Source organism: Eubalaena glacialis, chromosome 5 (assembly GCF_028564815.1).
Source record: "Eubalaena glacialis isolate mEubGla1 chromosome 5, mEubGla1.1.hap2.+ XY, whole genome shotgun sequence".
Taxonomy (NCBI): Eukaryota; Metazoa; Chordata; class Mammalia; order Artiodactyla; family Balaenidae; genus Eubalaena; species Eubalaena glacialis.
In genome coordinates this window covers 2,346,378-2,369,297 of record NC_083720.1, presented here as the reverse complement: position 1 = coordinate 2,369,297, position 22,920 = coordinate 2,346,378, and the positions used below count along the sequence as shown (strand labels likewise).

The 22,920-nt window shown below is 49.5% G+C and overlaps 1 protein-coding gene across 4 annotated transcripts in view; it reads right to left on the bottom strand.

Moving 5' to 3' along the window:
• HTT (huntingtin) overlaps nucleotides 1-22,920 on the bottom strand; it is a 136,482-nt gene that overhangs the window by 15,783 nt on the left and 97,779 nt on the right. For all 4 annotated transcript variants that reach the window (XM_061191891.1, XM_061191894.1, XM_061191893.1 and 1 more), the window contains 11 exons: nucleotides 18,116-18,320; nucleotides 12,269-12,410; nucleotides 9,825-10,004; nucleotides 9,519-9,695; nucleotides 9,152-9,228; nucleotides 7,828-7,966; nucleotides 6,695-6,817; nucleotides 4,978-5,191; nucleotides 4,427-4,572; nucleotides 2,830-3,007; nucleotides 1,753-1,848 (listed from right to left, as the gene is read on the bottom strand). In XM_061191891.1, the coding sequence (XP_061047874.1) occupies nucleotides 1,753-1,848; nucleotides 2,830-3,007; nucleotides 4,427-4,572; nucleotides 4,978-5,191; nucleotides 6,695-6,817; nucleotides 7,828-7,966; nucleotides 9,152-9,228; nucleotides 9,519-9,695; nucleotides 9,825-10,004; nucleotides 12,269-12,410; nucleotides 18,116-18,320 (1,677 nt within the window). The remainder of the gene's footprint in view (nucleotides 1-1,752; nucleotides 1,849-2,829; nucleotides 3,008-4,426; nucleotides 4,573-4,977; nucleotides 5,192-6,694; nucleotides 6,818-7,827; nucleotides 7,967-9,151; nucleotides 9,229-9,518; nucleotides 9,696-9,824; nucleotides 10,005-12,268; nucleotides 12,411-18,115; nucleotides 18,321-22,920) is intronic.

Sequence of the window (22,920 nt, the reverse complement as noted above, 5' to 3'; positions counted from 1 at the left end):
AGTATGTGCCAAAAAATTATTTGCCAAGTTGATAAAGGCTTAGGGTTGTGGATGGATACTATCCACCGTCCATGAGATTCAACAGTCTAGGCAACTTCTTCATAGAGAGAAGGAATGACTACTGGACTTAAGGAATCGAGCCCTGAACTAAGAGAAACAAGGGTGACTTTAATACCATTTCCGGGACCATCTTTAAGAGGTACCATCCTACTGAGGTGATAAAGAAAGCGAGCTTCTTCCTCTGGCCAGGATGGAATTAACCAGCCTACATGGGGCCATGGAGAACGAGCACGACTGTACTAGCCCGAACTAAACACGCTCCAGCCAGCAGGCCTGCCTGCTCTGACTCAACCACGTGAGACGCCGCAACTATTTTCAGAGGAACGGAAATTCAAATTACAACTAACATACGGTGACACTCCCTGAGCACTGACAGCAAGCCTGGCACTTGTCATGGGTTCTTTATGTGGATTAATTTACTTAATCCTCTGGCAGCCCCATCAGGTGAGTACTATTCTTATCCGTACTGCAGAAGCACAGGGTAGTAACCTGCTAAGGCCACACAGCCAGAAGGTGGCCGAGCAGGAAGTGAGTGTTTGCACATTCCTCAGTTATCAGTAAGGAATCATTAAGTCACAAACTCGGGGATGGCGGAACCAGAGTCTTGAGATAGAGGCTCAGAGAAGAGCTTGGCTGTGAACAAACCACCACTGCTTCTAGATGCTGTGCAACTGTAAAACCTTGAGTGGGTAACAAGAAGAAAAATTCCTATCTTAACACCACCGACAGGAACACTCTTGTCATTAACTGGGGTTGAGCAAAAGCTGGCAAAAAAAGACACAAAGCATTTATCTACCTGCTATTACAAAGGCATGTTTCTTAAGCCAACAGAGCATGGATAAGATTTTGATATTCCAAGTAAGAGTGTTCCATAAGAAAGACAGCCAAGAACTGCCAGGTGGGGCATTTACTTCCCACCTTTGTGGGACAGGCTGCAGGTTGGCATTCCCACCAGACCCTCTGGGGAAAGAGCCTGGAGGCCCCTGGTGACAAGAAGCTTTCCTCCCAACCTGCCTTGCCATCATTTTCAGAGTAAAATACCTGAATCGGGAGAAAGTACATGAAAAACTAAGGTACATGGCTAAATCTAGGTTTAAATGATTTTGAATAGGTTTAAATGAATGAGATGTGTATTTTTTTTTTCTTTTTTTTTCTGTAGGGAGAGGAGGAATTTTCATTTAAAAGTCCACCAAAATATATGGCTGAAACAGACACTCAGGTTACCTAATATTCACATGGTATTTCCACTAACTTTAAGTTTCTTAGTATTTTTATTCATTCGTTCGTTACTCAACAAACATGTGTTGCTCACTTACAGCAGTGAGAACACAGCGAAGGAAAACGGAGGCCCTGCCCACAAGGAGCTCGGAGTCTGAGGTAAAGGACACAGAAGCAGCAAGTGCAGGGTGAAAACAGAGGCGGGGGTGGTGGGGAAGGCGAGCGAGGATGGAGGGCAGGAGGCTCCCCCACGAGCACGACACCCCAGCGGAGTGCGGGGTTCACAGGGAGCCAGACAGCAGAGGGTGCCCGCCAGCAGGACGTGTGAGGCAGCCCCTCGAATCGCCCCCGAACTCGGGGACAAGCACCAGGACGCAGCCAAGTGAAGGCAGCTTCACACGTCCACACTGACCGCTTTAAAGGCCTCTTCTGTGAACGAATTTCAAGCCCCCAAAGACACTAGGTAAGACGTACTCTGTGTGTTTGAATCCCCTTCGTCCTCTCTGGCGGCCTGTGGGGTGTTCGTCCTTCTTTCTGGACCAAGAAGCTGGTCCCCAGGCTGCACCACAACTAAAACCACAACAGAACAAACAGAAGAATTCCCATTCCTTTCATTCAGATTTTCACATTCATGCAGCCTCATGAACGTTTCAAAGTGACAGACTATGTCAAATGAGGTCTAGATTTCCTAGAATCAACTTTAGACCATCTTAGACGCACCAGACTCAGGTATCAATCTCTAGGTTAATCCAAAATGCGCAAGGATTTGGACTTCTACACTCGGATTTCCAAGTCCTTCCCACTGTCTGCTGTTTGCCACCTCTAACCCGGGAGGTCTTTATCAGATGGTTCATGATTCATTACTGCTGAAAGCATCAATGCAACCCCCAAGAAGTCTGGCTTTGATAAATTAGCCCCTGGATCTTCGTTTTCAAGTTGACTACAAATGCACAGATGAAAACAATTTAAACAATGACTCTTCAAAACACCACTCTATAATGCTTCATTTAAAAATACAAAACTTCAAAACACCCTCTAACATGTAAACTATAATGTCCAATTTTTTAAAAATTGTGGCTAATGACCCTTGTTAAGGACATTGTCCCTTGAAAAGAGTAAGTCACTTTTATTTTTCAATATACTAGTGTTAACAATGCAGTATAGAAACAAGCATTTCAACTATAACAGAAAACAAGTAATTTTTTGAATACAATCTTATTAATCTTATGATCATCTAGGACTAAAAGGATAAAACAGTCAACTAGGACCAGAAATCAAAGGGACATAAATTAGAAGTATTTTTTATGAAAGCTAGAATTCCAAAATCTAAACAAAATGACTGCAAAAGCAAATTCAAGTTAAATTCTAGTGTAGACCCCAAGATACTGGAGATTGAGGCAAGGCCCATATTTCATCCACCTCTTCACCCCCAATTCCCAACTTAGCACCTGGCAAACAGGTGGCACAAAATGAACGTCTGTGACTAGATTTGTGGAGCTGATTACTGGTTCAAGAGACAAAGGAAAGAAACCGTCCTGGTCATGGACTCACTGGCTTCTAGGATGAACCGCACGCAGTGGATGAGGGAGCAGGCGTGGGTCACCATCTCAGCGGAGGAGAGCAGGCTCCAGAGGCCGGGCAGCTGCAGAGCCAGGCAGCAGCAGTCCAGGCCCGCCTGCAGGTCCAGACTCAGCGGGATCTGCTCGTGGATCAAATGCCACGACAGGGCCTGGAAGGGCAGGTGCGTGTTAATGCAGGTTTGACCCACACCTCCTTCCTGCTACAGGGGCTGGCAGGGAAGCTGACAACCCCCTGCCGTCGAGGAACTGTCCAAAGCTCGCTCCAGTGGGATGGCTCTCGGGCCACCATCCCCAGCTCCCTCCGGTTCAATCCTGACCCACCTACTCACTGAAGTACCCCCCGCCCACGCCCACGCCCACTCCCACTCCCACTCTGGGAGTGGAACGCAGAATGCCCAACCTGACGTGGCTGCCCGCCCCCAGCATCCTGCCCTGGCCGCACAGCCTGCGGGCTAGGCTCTCCCTCGGGGCTCCCACTGCCCAGGGCCTCGCCTCAGCCGCAGTCAGGAAGGCTGAACCTGACAGCCGCGCTGGGGTTCAAATGCTGGAATGGCTACTTCCCAGCGGGTGAACCCGGTGAAGTCGCTGAGCCTCTTAAGCCCTGCTTCTCTCATCTGTAAAACGGGAATAACAGCCCACCTCACAGGGTTGCAGTGAGACCTGAATGAGATGATGCAGGGCGTATGGTCCTGCACGCAGTGGGCACGTGATGGCTGGCAGGGGCCACTCTGTACTGTAACCGTACGCTTGTTTGCCAGCCTTCCTACTACACTGAAGCCTAAAGGGCAGGGGTCACAGCTATCTGGCTCGGCCTGGCTCAAGTAGGGGCTTGTTTGTCGCCTTCTCAACAGCTGTGCAAATGCCCTCGGGCCGCCCCCCCTCCCTGCTGGGAGGTGGCAGGGGGTGTCGGCACTGGGTCAGCCCTGTCTCTGTCTCCAAGGGTGCAGGCCAAACTCTCTTCTCCAGAAGTCGTACAAAAAGGCAATGCACACACGTATGTACACGTTTTGGGGGTGTTTATAAGTATTAACACAGAGTGTTCAATTCCCCACAGCTGAAATATCAGGTTTATTGCTCAATTTAAAATATAACAAATTTCTCAGATTATTATTTACTAAGTATCTAAAATTAGGATACATACTACATTTGCACGGCTTCTTTTTCCCTGGAAAAAATTTTTAAATGGATGCTTTGTACTAAATCAAAAAAGTATCTTAGCATCAAGGAAACAAGATTCACATATAAATGCATGACGACTCCCCATGCTATGCTTGGGAGACCCTGGGCGGGAGCCCAGGTCCCAGACCTGACTCTTCAGAGTGCCCCCTCCCCTGCCCTGAGGCAGAGACAAGAAGGGCTGTGTTGTCAACCTCACAAGGCAACCGTGGGGAATGGAGCAATAAGGGGCGTGACGGAGCTCGGCAAAGCAGGGGACGGATGTGACATGTGACAGCGGTCACTGCTGGAAGGACAGGCCGCGGGCGCCGGGCTGCACACAGCTCTGCATTTTCAGATGGAGGAGCTTCTTCCCTCTGCACTGAGCGACAAGTTCCCAAGCTGCCTCTTACCTCGAGGGTCATGACCACAAACTTCACGGTGTCCCTCTCCTTCTCAGGAGGAAGGTGCAAGTGGCCGGGCAGTTTGGAGAACACCAGCAGGTACTGGGCCAGGGCCCGGGCCAGAGTGGTCAGGGTCCGATACAGCACGGCATCCCCTGAAACAGAAGGCCTCCATGGGGGCAAGAGCCTTCAGCAGAGGCTCTGACCTTTGAAAGACTGGCAGTCGGGACCCCCGCCGAGAATCTGATGGGGACTAAAGACATGGCTCGCGGAAGCACACGGGCACACAACCCATCACCCCGCGAGACCAGGACCCACATTCCCGAGGCTGAGCCTGCGTTCCTCGCAGGCCCCGAGCCCAGGCCATGTCAAGGAACGGCCAAGCAGCAAACACACCAAAAGACACGCCGAGCCGGGGCCCCAGTGCAGGTTCTCGGTGGCCTCTGTAAGTGCCTTTGGTGTATCAGATCGACAGTGTGGACTGTATTTTCACTCGGTACAGAGCACGGCACTGGCTCCGCAGCATTTTTTAAAAATAAGGGGACTTTGATTTTGATTACCAAAGAGATCACCCAACTTGCTCCAGTAGGCGGTGGGCTCTGCAGGCAGGAGCGGCTGGAACACGTGGTGGACAGCGGGCAGCTGCTGAACCACGCTGGTCACGCGGTCTAGAGTTGCCATGCGAGCTGCTGCAAAAAGGGGGCTCTTCTGGCCCCCACAGATCTCACGCACGCCCAGGCCCAAGCACGGGGCTAGCAGGCTCAGGTTGAACTCCTGAATCGGGGCATTAAAGGTTCAACAATGACGATTACCAGCTTTCAGTCGGGCAAGAGAAACACAGCAGAGGAGAATGCAAACATTTCTGAGATAACAGATTAGTACGCCATCCAAAACATTTGAAAGAATACCTTATTCTACTTCTGTTACAAATAAATGAACATCTCCATTTAACATATGATCAGTGACGTATATTTCTGGTCTCTTTTGGGTACTTTAATTTTAAAGAAATATTTTTTTATGTCTTCAGATTTATTTGAAATCAAATATTTAATATGATGAAATTTTAATTGATGAAGATACAAAATCAAGCTGATGTGCCATCCAAGAAATAGTGAAACACCAAACATCTCAACGTTTGAAAAAGACAAGTTATGTTCAAAAGCAGCTGAAATAAATCAAAGCAGTCGTATAAATGCCACAAATTTGATTGGAAAAACAGCATTTCATACGATACTGTTTCAATTTGTACTGTGCTTTGCCAACTTTTTAAAGCCATTTAAGGATCTTTTTGGCCAATCTTAATTTAGTTAATATTCAGAAAAGCACATGTCACCGTCAGCGACCAAAATCAACCCCTAGCCGTTGCAGCTGAGCCTTTCTTTAATGCTGTTAAAAGTCTAATGAGCAAATTTGGAAAATTCAGTTGGTTATTAAGCAAATTTATCGCTTATCAGCAAATCAGCTGTCACTGAATGGCTCTTAAAATGAGTTTGGCAAACTGGTTTTGGGCCAATTCTCCTGTTTTCCCCGTGTAGCTCTTACTTTCAAACTGAGGGAGGGTCAGTGCTTGGGAACATGTGGCTGCACCCTGAGGCTCTCTACGCCACACCTGCCGGTCCTTGCCACCCCCCACATCCCTGCTTCGCTCCCACGTGGCATATTTCCAGGCAGCACTATTAACACCTGAAGGTTTATTGGCTGCTGGTCCCAGAAGGTCTGAGAAGGAACCTGCCAAGGCTGTGGCTGGACAGCACCATCAAGGGGGCTCCACCCCTCACAGCACCATCGGTCCAACAGCTGAGGACAGGGACATGGGCGCCCTGCCAGGGCTCCTGGGCCAGCTCCGCCCAGCAGGCCTGTGTGACACCTAGTGAGGGCGGGGGGCCTCAGGGCACACAGTGGGGGAGGGGACCCCGCTCCAGGCAGGGGGGCGCTTACTAACTCCCATAACATCGTGAAAAGGTCACTTGAATCACGCACCATGGCACCACCCCAGAACTTCTGCTCATGAGCACGAGACAAGCAGTCAGAACTCATTATAACCTCAGGGAACCTATTTTCTTTAAATGCATGAAAAGGTGAGTTAAACACAATTCCCCTCCTTTTAGACTCTAACGTGGCTGAAATAACATCCTGTCCTGTCTGGATTAGGGTCTCTGCTGTTAAGGCACAAAGGTAAGTGGCGCACATGGCAATTAGGTCACGTGACAATGAAACAAATCAAACAAGTGAGTAACAAGAGAAAGGGTTCCCAAGGGTCCCGTGGCTCCACTGTACCGAATTCATCATGAACGCGCTCAAGTCATCCGGAGGGATCCGATTCACCAGCTCTGCCCCTTCCAGCAGTGCAGAGTCTGACCGCGTCCAGCACTGGGACTGAACCAGACGTACGTACCAGTCCTGGGGAGGAGAAAAGGTGGATGACGGGATGCGACTGGGCAGGCTCTCAAGGGGCTTCAACTTGACCGGATACACCTTGTTTCTTCTCCTACTGACCCTCATGTCCTGTGGCCCCAGACCAAAGGACAAGTGGCCTCCCTGGACCACGAATACAGCTTTGGTAAAACTGGACGCTGTGGCTGTGCGGGCTGCTCAGCGCCCCACAGGCCTTTTCCATGGGAACTGGTACGAGGGCTGTGTCTTTGGACTTGCTGTTACCTGTCTGGACACCCTCTCCCCTCACCTGGTGAACGCTCCACTGTCCCCCAAACTCAGTAAAGTACTGAGGGGAGCAGGCCCACCTCCCTGCCCACCCCTTGCTGGGCATCGTGCTGATCATCTTCTACTGGGGGGTCTGCTTTGCGCTTCTCTCCCCAGGGCCAGTGCAGCGGAGGGGCTGAACAAACCATGCCTGAGAACAGCGGCCCGGACTCTGCTATCTACGCCTGGGCTGCGGGATTTTGGACTCCAAGTTCATATTTAAAATGAACTCTCTCCAGGAAAGGAGCATACCAAGGCCCTACCAAGGCCCCACCAAGGCCCCAAATGGCCCCCGGCTCTGAGGTGTGAGCGGGGAGGGTGATGACAAGGTACCAGGTCCCCTGGGGTGGTGGGGTCAATATGCAGCGGGTCAGCAGGCGTAAGGAGAGGGAGACAGGCCAGGTGGGCAGGCCGTGGCCACCCGTCTCCTGATTCTCCATTAATCACCATGACCCTCAGCCCCCTACTAATGACCCGAGTCAGCACTTCCTTTCTCACCCCACGCCCCCTGCTAAAGACCCAGGCTGGACCTCATGGGTCCTGTCGCTGATGTGACTGTGCCCATTGCTGGCAAGAAACAGGGCAGGTCGAGAGCCCTCAGGGGCCGTGCTGAGCGCCAGGACATCCTGCCGCCTGAGCCACCTGCTGCAGAGGCACTCAGTGCCCCGAGGGGGCCCTGTGCACCACACCCAGACGTGCTGGACACTTACTTTGTCAGGACTCACTGTCTCCAGTGCCAGGGGCCCGTCCCCGTCCAGCGGGTGGGGCGTGACCAGAGGAGCGGGGCCACGCGACGCCGGTGCGGTGGCGAGACGAAGCCTGTCCAGCAGGGAGTAGAGCCTTTGGTGTCTGGAATCCAATCACACACGGGTTAGGGCACAGCTGCACGGGAGGGAGCAACGGTGGCTTCTTACAGCGAGGCGACACGTTTGAAACTTTCTGTTCAGAGCTATTTCTCACCGACACTCAAGTCATGATGCAAATTCAGGCCCCAGTTTACTGGTAACAACCACAGTTTATGCCCCATAAGTATTTTTCAGAAATTTCATTTATACTCAAACACTGCAGCAGACAATACATGGCCTAACAGCTAATACAGGCACTCTTTATAAACACAAAACGGACCACCTAAGATCCCAGTGCACAAAATCTCCTACTTTACCTCCCCACAATATACAATCTATACCAATTTACATTCATTTCATAAAAGAATCACCTCATCTGGCACAAAATATTTTTACCCCTCCTCGTCTGCCTGAATACTAAGTCTAGGGTCGAAAATAGGGATAGTGTCACCCCTCACCACCTGCTACGAGAACAACAACTTCATGATGCAAATTACAACGTAAGTCACCCAGCATACAGACAAGTCACCTAAAGCCTCGTACTGCCCAAGTCCTACCCCTTCTCGGTTAAAGAAACCAGCAACAGCTACTCTTAACACTGAAGTCATAGTACAGTAACCAGATCCTCTCTCACACACGTTTTCCCTGCTGTGGAGGAGAGAAGATAAAGGCTTCTCTTCATTTATTTTGCAGTCACAGAAATACACTCATGAAACAGACATCAGGATTTCTGGTAAAGGCCTCAAAAAGACTTTGCAAACAAAATTAGGTGCTAAACAGCCATAGAGAGACAAAATGTTGACAAGATGTAGAAACAATTCTCGCCGAGAACTAGGTAATGTCTCTCAGCTCTGCCAGGTCTTATTTAGCAATTAGATCACAGGCTTTGATTTTTGCTAAGACAGAGCTGATCGATGACTCATCGCAGATGGTGAGTGGAGGCCACAGGAACACCCACCACCCTCACACAGCCACGGCGCATTATCGCGGCAGAGGTGACACTGCCAGCTGTTCCTCACCGTGTACACGTTGAGATCCGACTGTGTTAATTTCGGAAGGCTCTCTCTCAAGGCCCTCCTGCAGTGAACCCACCAATACGGCACGCCAGCCTCTCAACCTGCGAGTCTGCGCCCTCACAAACCCTAGTCTTTACACTCAAAAAGCAAGGAGCACCTGGCCCCGGCGTTACCTCTGCGCTAACCCGCTGCTCTGCAGGTGCTCCTGGATCCTGCTTAGCTCTTCCGCCGGCAGCTGGGCCGTGCTGTTCTAAAGCAGACAAGAACACGTCAGTGGGGTTGCAATGCACAAGAGTCAAAGTCGCCTGTGCTCATTTCCAGAAGATAAGGGGCACGTGCGGCTCTGGTAGCAAAGGCGGACTAGGAGAAGTACAGGAAGCGCCTGTAGCGGACGCACAAGGAGTGACCAGTTCATCCGTGCTGCACGCCCCCCTCGGTGGCCACGTGAAGACCATCCCCGTGGAGGAGGAGCCAGCCAAGTGTTCCGCCTGCCCTGCCAGGTTTTCTGTAAAACACGACAGCCGTGTTTTCTCCCAGTACCTGTAAATTTGCAGCCAGAAGCATCTCCACCCGGCGACAAGCAAGGGTGTCGACCATGTGAGCCAGCACACGGAATGGAGTACACAAAAGCTTGTCCACGTACAGCGTCAGCACGGCGCCCGACTGGCTCAGGTGGATCCCTTCCAGGCACTGGAGGGTTTTCTTCAGCGTGGTGGGCTGCGGTTTGAGAGAAGGAGAGACATGACAGCAGAGGGTTTTGCCCACTAGAAAGAGCAGTTTAAAAATGCCAACCCTCCATTTTTAAGGCAGAGAAAACTGGCGACAGCCGGCACCAGGGAGACTTACAGTTGAAAGATTTTCACAACGAGATTGAATTGCCTGGATGAAAAGGCCACTGGCTGCGGAATTCCGATGGACAGCACTAATGAAGTCCTGCACGGGAGGCTCGTGGGACAGGCTGATCAGATCCTGAATGTGGTTGACGATGAGCCATGTTAAGTGCTCTGAATCGTGCAGGTTCTGGCACTGAGGACAAGACAACAATGAAAGGCCATCTTCTAGTGGACAAGGCAAGAGCAGACACCAGTGCCATAGAAAAGGCCAGAAGTGGTAGGAAGGAGAAAACCAACTCCGAATTATAATCCTCACTGAAAGTATTTAGTGTTTGAGTACCATAACTGACGAGGTGACAACACACTTTACAGAGCCGGCACCCGCAACTGTGCACCGCGGCCGAGCTGTCCAAAGTCAGGCCCCAGGGAAGTGCGCCCCAGCGGCACAGCTCAGGGACACAGGAGAGGAGCGTGGCCCAGGGCCACGGGGGGTCTGAGGCACCTGAGAGCCCGGCGCCTCCCGAGGGCAGCGGGAACGGCGTGACTGGCCCGAGCTGAGACATGAGAGCAGGTGGCGCTCCCGTCCAGGGCAAGCCCTGCCTCGCCCAGGCCTCAGTCCGGCCTCCCGACGGGAATTCTCCAGTTACCCTCGCTCCAATTTTGTGACAGGTCAGTGGAAAAAAAGAATTTACTGTAACTGTCACAGATTGGATAGAATTCCTGAATCCAAAATATGAATAGTTCCCACAGATCAAATGGATCTTAAGGGAAGAAATTTCATGTAAGATTTATAAAGAAATGAGAAAAATACAGTTTTAAATTTTGGGTTGGCCAAAAAGTTTGTTTGGTTAATGAATACGTTGTTCACTCAAGTTCTTGGTGGGACTTCCCTGGTGGTCCAGTGGGGGGTGGTCCGTGCTCCCAATGCAGGGGGACCGGGTTCGATCCCAGGTCTGGGAACTAGATCCCACATGCTGCAACTAAGAGTTCGCAAGCCACAACTAAGAGCTTGCGTGCCACAACTAAAAGATCCTGCATGCCGCAACTGAGACCTGGTGCAGCCTAAATAAATAAATAAATAAATATTTTAAAAAAAGTTCTTGGTGAAGATGAAAAATGTCTTTTATTTTTACTTAAAGCCGAACAAACCTTTTGGCCAACCCCATACATATGTTGCCTTTTCAATGTAATTCATGACCTTAGGCAGAAATTATAAAACAAGATAAATTTTTTGGCATATGGTTAATGCTTAATACTTTTCCTGTGGGATAATTTGATAGTATTAACTTATCAAATAAATATCTTTCTTACTTTTCTGTGAAAACAGCATTATATAACTATATCAAATTATTTCTCAGAAGTGGAACAAGATAGAAAAACTATTTCAACATCAAGAATGTAAAGCAAGGGGCTTCCCTGGTGGTGCAGTGGTTAAGAATCCGCCTGCCAATGCAGGGAACACGGGTTCAAGCCTGGGCCTGGGAAGATCCCACATGCCGTGGAGCAACTAAGCCCGTGAGCCACAACTACTGAGCCTGCGTGCCACAACTACTGAAGCCTGCGTGCCTAGAGCCCGTGCTCCGCAACAAGAGAAGCCACCGCAATGAGAAGCCGCACTCCACAACGAAGAGTAGCTCCCGCTCACCGCAACTAGAGAAAGCCCACGCGCAGCAATGAAGACCCAACGCAGCCAAAAATAAATAAATTTACAAAAAAAAAAGAATGTAAAACAAAACATGAGTATTAACAAATTGCTATCATGGCAAAAAAGATCTCAACAAGCAGCTCAGGGGAAGGAGTCTACTCCTTTTCCGATGCGCTGCTGAGTGACAGCGGCCTTCATGGCACCACGTCTGCACCAAAGGAAGGCAGCTCTTTCTATCAGCCTGGAAAAGGTATCAGATCCCAGTGAGAGTGGAACAACGAGTTCTCTCTGAGTAATACGATTACAGATTTTATTTTCTTCTGTTTACTTATTTGGTTTTTGTAAATTTTTTGTATTAAACAAGAGATGTTAGTTTATGGTCAAAAATTCCACAAAAGTTATTTTTTAAAAGAATGTCATTCAAACAGGAATCTAAAAATGCAGCAATTAACATTCTAACACCTTTTCCACAGATTAAAAACATTTTTTAATCAGAACCTCACTCAGTCAAACTTGTAACATTTTTATTATTATTGTTACTCCATGGCGTCCCTCAGAACAACAAAGGTGCCCAGCACTGCGAGTGGTGCAGAGCAAGTGACTGCCGACTGACTCTTTTACAGACAAACTTAAACCCCCAGGGCTGCACGCCAAGCCTGATTTCCAATTATACTTGGGGGCAGGATTCAACTTTAATTTTAGTCTTTCATTCTGGTGGAGTGACGGACGGTGGAAGTCAGTCTGTAGAAGCATCATCCACACGAGGTGTTTTCCAGCCCCCAACCCGCCCCTCCTCGCAATTTCAAACTTACGACATAATCGCAGAAGAGAATGAGAGCTCCTCTTCGTACTATTTCTCTATTGCACATTCCCAGTTTGGAAGCCACATCAGAATCCTCGTCCTCTCCAGACATCTGGGGACTAAGTGACTTCGTGCTGGACAGACTGCGTCTTCTAGAAGGAGCAACAGAAGCTCTGACAGCGTTTCTGAGATGACAGCCGGCTTATTTTCAAAACACTGAAGATGACTGTCGTTTAGTCCCAGTTCTAAAGCAGACAGTTACTTTAAATACTGCCACATCAGAATGATGTGTAAGATCTACTCTTAGTGATCTGTTTCTGAGCTATGATAAAGCACATATGGAAAACTAAAATAAACAGAGGATCTAACAGGCAGAAAATTAAAATGCTTGACTGAAAGGCAAAATCCACCACGAAGTTGCACATTCAATCAGCGCTCTTATCTCACTGGCTATGTCTGATGGCAGAGCTATTGCTTTTGAAATTCGTGGTTTTAGCTTGCTATGAAAGCCGTCAAGTGACAGAAGAAAGCCTTTGCATCTCCACACTTTACTCTTCAATTACCCATGAAAAGTTACAACCCTAAGCGTGCCCACAGTGTCTATGCTACTATGGAAACCCTGTTTAAGAGCATTTCTGCAAAATTAATTCCCCACTAGTGAAGGTTATGTCACTTCATCTTTACTTCTTCTCACCTTGTCTTTTTTCTTTCTAAGGAGATGGTAATTACAAACTTTGGGACTCTCAGTACTGGCCATAACTCTTAAAACACAGTAGTTGCCATGCTCACAAAGAGCCCTCTGACTTGAGGGTAAGACAATCCCCTCGCCTCGGCGGCCAAGAGCCTACATGTCTCTGCTAAGGCTTAGTGGAGACGAAGATGACACCAGGACTAGAATATTCTGAAATGTGTCAACCCTTCCTGTTAACACCTCAGGATTTAGAAGAGAATTGTTATAAAAAATTCTATCACGACAGAACATGGATCAGTGGTTACCGAGGGAGGGGCAGGGGGAGGGGGTGGCTGCACAGGGACAGGAGGGAATTCTCTGAAGTGATGATACTGGTCTAACTCTTGATTGTGGTGGTGGTGACCTGACTATATCGGGTACAAAAGAGTACATTCTACTGTACTGTAAATTATATGTCAATTAAAAACTAACAAACAAAAAACCTTTCCTTTCTCAGTCAGCCCTCCTGCCAGCCCCAACATGACTTACATTCAAGCTGTAATTCTGTGTTTTGTAATAGTATAGCTATAGGGGGAAAAGCCTCTGAAAGAGAAGGGGAGAATTTGCAGTTCAAATATTAGCAGTGGACACAAAGAAGGTCCAACGTCAACCCAAATTTAGTCCCAGTTTGTAGGAGGGCAAGCCCCCAAGACCTCAGGACAGACACTGCCAGCTACTGATAGCAAATGAACTTCCCAAATAAAAGATGACTGCGTATGCAGGACCCTAACCGTCCACCAAAAGGTAGGACAGGTAGAAAGCAAATCATAAGACTATGATGATTTAATCCCCCAAATAAGAAGCAGACAAGAGGAGACCCCACTGTGGCAACCATGGGTACTTCCAGGAAGTGTGGCCTGGGAGCCTGTGCTCATCTGAGAGCCAGCACTGAGCTGCATACAGAACCTCTGTAACGATTGATAGAGCAGTTCTGTATCTGCTGAGTACACAGACAGAAAATAATGACTTGTACTTTGTATTCCAAACTTCTAGTAATTCATTTTTATTATCTTTTGGAAATAGAGATACTCATCATCAAAACAAGACAAGGACACCACAAATAAAGAAAATCACAGGGCAATATCCTTGATGAACATAGATGCAAAAATCCTCAACAAGATATTAGCAAACTGAATTCAACAGTACATTAAAAGGATCATATACCATGATAAGTGGGATTTATTCCACGGATGTAAGGATAGTTCAGCATCCATAAGTCAATCGATAAAATACATCATGTTAACAAAATGAAGAATAAAAAATATATGATCATCTCAATGGATGCAGAAGCATTTGACAAACTTCAACATCTATTTATGATAAAAACTCTCAATAAAATGGGTACAGAGAGAACGTACCTCAACGTAATAAAGGCCATATATGACAAGCCCACAGCTAACATCATACTCAATGGTGAAGAGCTGAAAGCTCTTCCTTTAAGATCAGGAACAAGACAAGGATCCCTACTCTCGCCACTTTTATTCAACATAGTATTGGAAGTTCTAGCCAAAGCAATTAGGCAAGAAAAAGAAATAAAAGGCATTCAAGTCAGAAAGAAGTATAATTTTCACTACTTACAGATGACATGATACTATACATAGAAAACCCTAAGGAGTCCACTAAAAACCTGTTAGAAGTAATCAATGAATTCAGTAAAATTGCAGGATACAAAATCAATATACAGAAATCTGTTGTATTTCTATACACAAATAACAAACTATCAGAAAGAGAAATTAAGGAAATAATCCCATTTACAATTGCATCAAAATAATAAAATACCTAGTAATAAATTTAACCAAGGAGGTGAAAGAACTATACACTGAAAGACACTGATGAAAGCAGCTAAAGAAGACAAAAATAAATGGAAAGATATTCCATGCTCATGGATTAGAAGAATTAATATTGTTAAAATGTTCATACCACACAAAGCAATCTACAGATTCAATGCAATCCCCATCCAAGTTCCAATGGCATTTTTCACAGAACTTGAACAAAAAATTCTAAAATTTGCATGGAACCCCAAAAGACTCCAAACAGCCAAAAGCAATCTTGAGAAAGAAGAACAAAACTGGAGGTAACACGCTCCCTGATTTCAAACTACACTACAAAGCCACAGTAATCAAAGCAGTATGGTGTTGACATAAAACCAGACACACAGATCAATGGAACAGAAAATAGAGAGCCTAGAAATAAACCCACACTTACATGACAGTTTCAGCTATAATAGGTGAAAATAATCGAGTTGGGGGATCATGCATGCACACATGTCTGTTAATGTGTGATAGTGGGCAAGTTATTTAACTTTTCTGGGAAAAGAAGTTTCCTTGTCTATAATATACATGCATTTCGAGAGATTTTAATAACTTATCATAGTGGAAAGCCCACAGAACAATATCTGGCACTTAATGCTTTATAAGTGCTAGTGATCTATATATAAGAGGTCTTTACCAATACATTATTATTATTTCTATTATCAGGGTAATTAAATCACTAACTCATGTTAGTGCTGGGAACACAATGAGGGCCCTTGTGGGTATTATGATCTAGAGGGAGAGATATTAACCAAATTATCACACAAATAAATGTCAAATTACAGTCTCAACACATGCCACAAAAAAGAGGCAAAGGTTGGGGTAAGAGCAGATAGTGAGACTTCACCAATCAAAGAGAAGTCAGGAAGGCTTCCCTGAGGAAGTAACGACTGAGCTGAGAACCCAGAATCAGTGAGTTTCCCATAGCTGCTAATATACGGAGAGAAATCAGGAAAATGTAAGTTGAACTACAAAAAGCTGGCAAAAAATAAATCAATATCATAAAGCCAGTGTCTGTCCCTTAGATCCCATCTGCTCTTGCCGACTCTAGGATAACGCTCTTTTCTGTAAGGGTCACCCATGCCATTCGTTCTCTCATCTAGAAACTCTCTCATGTCCCCATTTCCCATGTCTCTATTTCCCTCCAGAGTGAACCTCCTCCTAACTGCTGTGTAGAGCTGCTCTCTAAATGTCCCTCTTCCGTCATCTTTTTTCCTTAACTTTTATTTTGAAAACTTTCAAGCTGATATAAAAGCTGAAAGAATAATTCAATTAACAGCGACCTACTCTTCACCTAGATTCAACTACTAGTAAGTCACCACCTTTGTGCTCAGGCACACACTCCACACACATGCACGTCCTACACACCTACACACATACCCTACACACACTCGACACTCATGCACACTGTACACACACGCAATTTGGAGGGCTGTGCCATTTGAGAGTAATCTGCAGGTCAAGAGACTGCACCCTTAAATACCTCAGCAACTGTGTCCCCTAAGAACTACTGATAACCAAAAGCAACAGGTTATGTAGAGCTCACATTCAAATGCAGCTTGTTGACCCAATAATGTCCTTTCTAGTGGTTTCATCCGCCAGATCCGGAATGTAATCAAGGTTCATAAAACTGTACCTGTTTGTCATGCACTCTTACGTCTTTTCATCCAAGCAAACAGTTCTGTATCTTCCATGACACTGACTGACACTGCTGGAGAGCCCACGTGAGTCTTCTGTGGAAGGCCCTCCATTCATCAGACTGGGGTCTGCCCTCCCATTTCCTCTTGAATCCACTCCAGGTCGGCCTCTGCCCTCACTGCCCACCATATGTACAAAGGCAGAGGAAGAGGAAGAGGAGGAGGAGGAGGAGGAGGAGGAGGAGAAGGAGGAGAGTGGGGGAGAAGCTAAGAAACACTGGCTGAGGGATCCATTTGGGTGGTGGATGCCTTCTCACTTACCGTACACTCACCCAACATCTGTTAGTATTATCAGCTAACTCAAGTCCTGCCCTTGGTGTCCAGGGAGGCTACTGGGGAGGCTGCAAAAACACAAGAGCCCAGGACCCTAATTCCTATGATGCCCAGCCATCTGGTCCGACAGTGGGCTGGAGCACAGGCTTGGTCCTTGGAACAAGCCCCCTGGGTGCTCTGAGGCACAATCCTCAAGGACTCAGGGCCTCACTGCTCAGCGCGTACTCCATGGATCAGAGTACTGGTACCCCCAGGAGCCTGGAAGAAATGCAGAGTCCCAGGCCCCATCAGCCATTTGCTGAATCAGAATCTGATTTGAACAAGCTCCCCAGTTGATTTATATGCACAGTGAAGAAGCTCTGAAGTAGAAGACACCGATTTTCTGTTTCCGACTCTCACAATACTTAAGTCATCATGACAGGCTTAAACTATTCTCTAAGCATGTCAAATGTTTTCACTGCTCTGTCCTCCCCAACTAACTGTAAGCACTTGGAGGGCAGGAAGCAGCGATGATTCTTCCTTTGCATATCCCACAACATCAGCACAGGGCAGAGGGGTAATACTCCTGCTCATGCTGGCTTTTCCACCTGAGAGCACTGGACCAGCCAACGCGGGACCCACGGCCTCACTTGGCTGTCTTTCCATGCTGAGCAGAGAGGAGCTGACCTCAACCTTGCAGCCCCTGCAGTCTCCTATTTCCAGAGCTTTCTCTCCTCGCCATCGGCTCTTGAGTCTTCCAGAAACACTGCACTGAGGACTCAGCTGCGCGGTGGCGGTGGGGGGGGGGGGGGGCGGAAATCGAATCTTTTCTTTCCACATATGTACAAATGGCTGAGCAAGAGGGTGCCTAGAAACAGAGACTCAGATCTGACAACTTTTTGCAAAAAGAGGGCCACCCACAATCAGATACTTAACAAGTCTTTTTGAATGATAAAAAATAAGGTATTTCCAAGTAGTTTTCAAAGGCTGCTAAATAATTTCTTCATTATCTAAGAATAACCAGAACCACATTTAACTTATAATGAAGTTAAGTCACTGCAACATGTCTGGCTCTGGAACCAATTTAAGGATGAGAACCCAGCAGGAGGGACACAGCATGACAAAAACGGCCCGTAAGATGGAACGGTGTCAAAGAACTTGTCAAAGAAATCACACGTGAAAAGCAGCAGCTACTCTGAATGCCTGCAGTCGGACCACATTGTCCCTGCAATAGAGTGTCCATGAAAGAGAGATGAACATGCGGTGGAATCTGTACGAAGCCTCGTGAAAACGCAGCCAGAGCTCGAGCTGCTCCGAGCCTCGGCTCGCGGGCCCGGCTGGCCTCCCGGGGAGCGGAGCGCACGTACCTGGGGGTCTGCTGCACCGCTGCCCACCAGCGGTAGTCGGTGTGGCTGACAAGCAGCAGGATCTGGCACCAGAGCAGCACGAGGGCCGGGTGGGTGGGGACCATGGAGCGCACCCGCGCGTTCAAGCCCTCCAGGCCGTAGAAGCTGCCGTCCGCGCCGTCCGTCAAGAGTCTCGAGGCAGCTGCGGTGATCCTCCGGAATGTCCCTAGAAACAAACCAAAAATAAAACCGATTACGGGGAAACACGTCACGGTCCAACACTTTGCAACCACGTGAAGCTTTTACACAAAGAAGATACACACAGGGCTCTTTCCTACATTGACACGTTCACAGCCTTTGGCACTTAGAAAATTCCAGCTTGACATTCTCCTTCCTTAATGGAGCAGCCAAGGAAGCCGGCGCTCCCACTGTCCCGTCCTCCCCACTGAGTGCCAGGCTCTCCAGGGGCTCCGAGCCGGGAGCCTCAGTGGTGCTGACCGTGGACGCAGCTCCACTGAGAAGGCAGCAGCCACCACACAGCCCGAGCCACAGCCGCGCGGGTGGGACCGGCAGGCCCCTGAGAGCCGAGGGCCAGGTGGCCTCTGCACCCAGCACGGGGTGACCACCCGGGGCAAGGCGGCCACGCAGGCAGGCACCCACACTCAGACCCGCACGTCAGCAGCAGACCCAGCCGGGCTCTGCCCCGGTTTCCCACAGCATCCTCCTTAGGGCCGGTAAAACTCTCCCCTAGGAGGGAGTGAATTCACGACTTCATTCTACCCCACCTCTGGAACGACACGAAGCCAGCTCCACACGCCTGTCTCTCCACCCCGCCCCGGATGCACCCAGACTGGCCCTCACCCCAGGGACACGGGGACACGTGCATGCTGTGAAGTGCAGCCTGGGACGCAGCAGGACTGGACATGACAGGAGGTGGCCAGGGGCTCCCTGTCCCCCCAGCTGAGGACTCCTGGCATCACTGCTGGAGAGTCAAAAGCTTATTTTGCTCTAGATTTCAACACATCCAAACACAAAAGGGCCCTAAAACAGGCAGAAACAAACAGACCACAGACTTCTTCTCACTCCTCATGACTGGTTACACCTACGCCCTGAGACAAGGGGGGAGCTGACAAAAGCTCGCCAAACAGAAACATCCGACCAGAACCTTTCCAGTGCCCGCCTCCCCTCTGGCCGCACGGGCTGGGTTCTCTCCGGCTGCTGCCGGGTCAGCATCGCCCACCTCAGGCCCACCCAGCCCTGGCCTGCTCCCTCTCGTGCCTCCGTCACTGCGTGGGCTCCCTGTGGGTCATGGACACGAGGGAAGAGCCAGGCGCTGCCCCGAAGGAACCCTGGAGCCAGGCCAAGGCACGCGGGGAATGGCAGACCACGGAGGTGGGCTTTTACTGAACAGGGAGCAGGAAACCATGGTCAGAGCTGAGATCCAGGTGACGGAGTGTCGAGGTGGGCTCTGACATCAGACTGTGGCTCTGCCATGCCTGCTCGGTGACCCTGGCCGTACGTCCCCTGCGGCCTTAGTTTCCTCGCTTGTAAAATGGAATTCAGAGCACTAGCCGCTCACAGGGCTGCAGGAAGGATCAAATCATAAAACCCAAGTGAAGGGCTCAGTACAGCGCTGGACAGAGCCAACGACCGGCAAGCGGCTGCTGCTGCCGGAAGGACGGCAGGGAAGCGCCCGGCCTTGGGGGTCAGCGTCCCGACAGCAGGAGGAAGCCGCTGGCGGGACAGGACAGGAAGTTAGGGGCCCACCGGGGGGCGACAATGACGCTGGGGTTTGAGCGTCTCTAATGACAAATGCCGAACAAGTCAATAAGAAGAGGAAGCTGGAGAAGAGCAGCTGTGCCAGGTGACAAGTCCAACCTTAAGTGTAAGTCTGAGGTGCTGGCAGGACACCAAGCACGTGTCTAGAGGGAGGATGGAAACGAGAGACCAAGGCAGCCATGATGGTGCAGTGACAGGACCTAAGGAGGCAGTTACCAGAGTCATCTCTGCAGCAATAACCGAGGCAGGTCACGAAGGAGGCCGTCCCATGGAGGGTGAGGAGGAGGGCGGGAGACAGAGAGACAGAGGGCGGGAGGGGAGAACAGAGAGAGACCAACAACACTCAATGGATGAAAGACAGTCCCTTCAACAAATGGTGCTGGGAAAACTGGGTCTTCACATGCAAAAGAATGAAACTAGACCCCTAGCTTACACCACTCACAAAAATTAACTCAAAATGGATTAAGGACTTGAATGTAAGACCTGAAACCATAAAGAAGAAAACATAGGTATTAAGCTCCCTGACATTGGTTTTGGCATAATTTTTTGGATATGACACCAAAAGCAAAGGCAACAAAAACAAAAAAAAATAAGTGGGATTACATGAAACTAAAAAGCTTCTGCAGAGCAAAGGAAACCATCAACAAAATGAAAAGGCAACCTACAGAATGGGAGAAAACTTTGCAACCCATACATCTGATAAGGGGTTAATATCTAAAATATATAAGGAACACATAAATTAATAACAAAAATAAATCCAATTAAAAAGTGGGCAAAGTGGGATTTCCCTGGTGGTCCAGTGGTTAAGACTTCCCCTTCCAATGCAGGGGGTGCGGGTTCCATCCCTGGTCAGGGAGCTAAGATCCCATATGCTTCGTGGCCAAAAAACCAAAACATAAAACAGAAGCAATATTGTAACAAATTCATTAAGACTTTAAAAATGGTCCAAATCAGAGGACCAATGTGGTGGGGCGGGGGGGACCAGGCCTGGGAGCCCAGCAGGCTCTCCGGGCCCAAGTGGGCGGGGCAAACGCCCTCCGCTCCTTCTCCTGTTCCTCAGGTCCTGGAGTGCCCTCCCGCCTGCCTCCCTCTTACGCCCCCAAGACCAGCGCAGCCCAGAGGGGAACTCTGAGGGCGTAGGACCCCACCCGAGAGCTGGGCAGACTTTCCCGGCCAACTGGGCAGGGGAAACGCTGGGCACGCTCCCCCCACCCCCCGATCTGAACCCCCAAGGGTCCCTCCAGGTGTGGGAACCCCTCGCCCCTCTCAGCCACCCCTCAGGGGTGCTGGTCCTGTCCGGCCTCCACTTCTCTTCCCCCTTCAGTCCCCCCCACGTCGTACCGGTTCGCTTGGGGGTTCCTCCCATCTCCTCAGGCCTTGAGATCCCCCACCAGCATGCAGCAGGCGCCCTAGTTGTGCGGAGACGTTGTAGGGAGACGCAAACTCCGCGTCGTCTCACACCGCCATCTTGACTCCGCTCTCTCGAGAAGCTCGGGATTTTATTTTTAGTAATTTCCCAACAGTACATAATCTGCTTACCATGCCTCCTGTTCACTATGTCTCTCTCCCTAGAAGCAGTGGCAGCCGGGCCTGGCGAGGAGACCAGGTACACCTCAGCCTCCAGGGGCCTGCCCGCCGGGGTCCCCGCTCAGGACCCCGAACCCAAGGAGGCGCTGGGTCTGGGCCAACTGTCATCGGAGCTGCTTGTGATGGTGCTGAGCCACGTGTCCCAACACATGCCGCTCGGGCACTGCCCCCAGGTGTGCCGGCACTGGCACGACCTGGTGGGCTGCCAGGCCCTGTGGCTGAGAATCCTGGCCCAAGGCCACGCCACCCTGTCACCCATCCCCCACACCTACCTGCCCCCGCCGACGACCCCAGGCCCTGTGTCCTGGGCCACTTCTGCGAGAGCAGACCCATAGGACGCAACCTCCTCCCGAACCCCGGTGGCGAAGAAGCCTTCCTGAAATGGACGGTGCCGACTGGAGGAGATGCCTGGGGGGCAGAGGAAAACTGGGAGGTCACTCCCAGGGCCTGTATACAGACCAGCTTCCTGTCTTCCTACAGGTGGTGTCAAAAGAAGCAGGTGTCGGACCTGGAGGAGGAGGGTCTGTGGCCGGAACTCCTGGACAGAGGAAAGACTGAGATTTGTGTCTCTGACTGGTGGACAGACCAACAGTACACTGACAGTTTATATGGGTTAACTGTCCAACCTCTAGATGCCAACCAGGCCGTCCTGCATCATTACTCTCCTTTGCCTTTTCCCATCCAGCAGTGTAGAAAGAGTTTCTCCTTTGAGGCTAGCCATGTGTTCTCCAACCTTAAGAAGGTGGTCCGCTTTGTGTCTTTTGAACACTTGGTCCGGGACACTGATTTCTGGTCTGAGCAGTATGGAGTCTATCTGTCCCACTCCAGTGTGATTGTGCGGGTCCATCTGCCCTAGTCAAGGGCTGTCCTTGCAAAACTACCTGACCGTGCCTTCCAGGAGCTGGGCCCATTGGCAGGGCCATCTCAGTAATCAAGGGCTTGTAGCTCCCAGGCATCCTGGGATCTCATGAATCCAGTCGAAGTTCCTACTGGGCCCTGTCTTCAGGTTCTGGAAGCTACTAGGAGAAAGTTCCTCCATCAAATTTACTGGCTGCTGCTGCTCTAAGGCAGCCCCTGTTCTACTGAGTGGAGACACAGGGGTGAGCACAGGGAAATGCTGGATCTGGAGAGGGCTCCTCCCCCTCCCCCCACGACAGGCCCCTCTGGTTCGGCCCCAGTGCCCTCTGCCCTCGCTTCCTCATGTTTCTGCATCAGAGGCTTTACTGGTCCCGTACAGGAAGCCCTCTCCTCCCGTCTGAACAAGAAGCTCATCCCTATGGCTGAGAAAATTCCAGCCCCTAACTTGCTGTGGTTTCAAGACTGGGACCAGGACTCAGAGCTGAAAGTTAAACTAGCTCAAAAAATGTTTGGAGACAGAGGGTTCTGCCCACACTGTGAACAACGAAGTGGCCCCCTGAGCGCAACCCTACCCTGAATTGTATGGTGTATAAAATTATTTT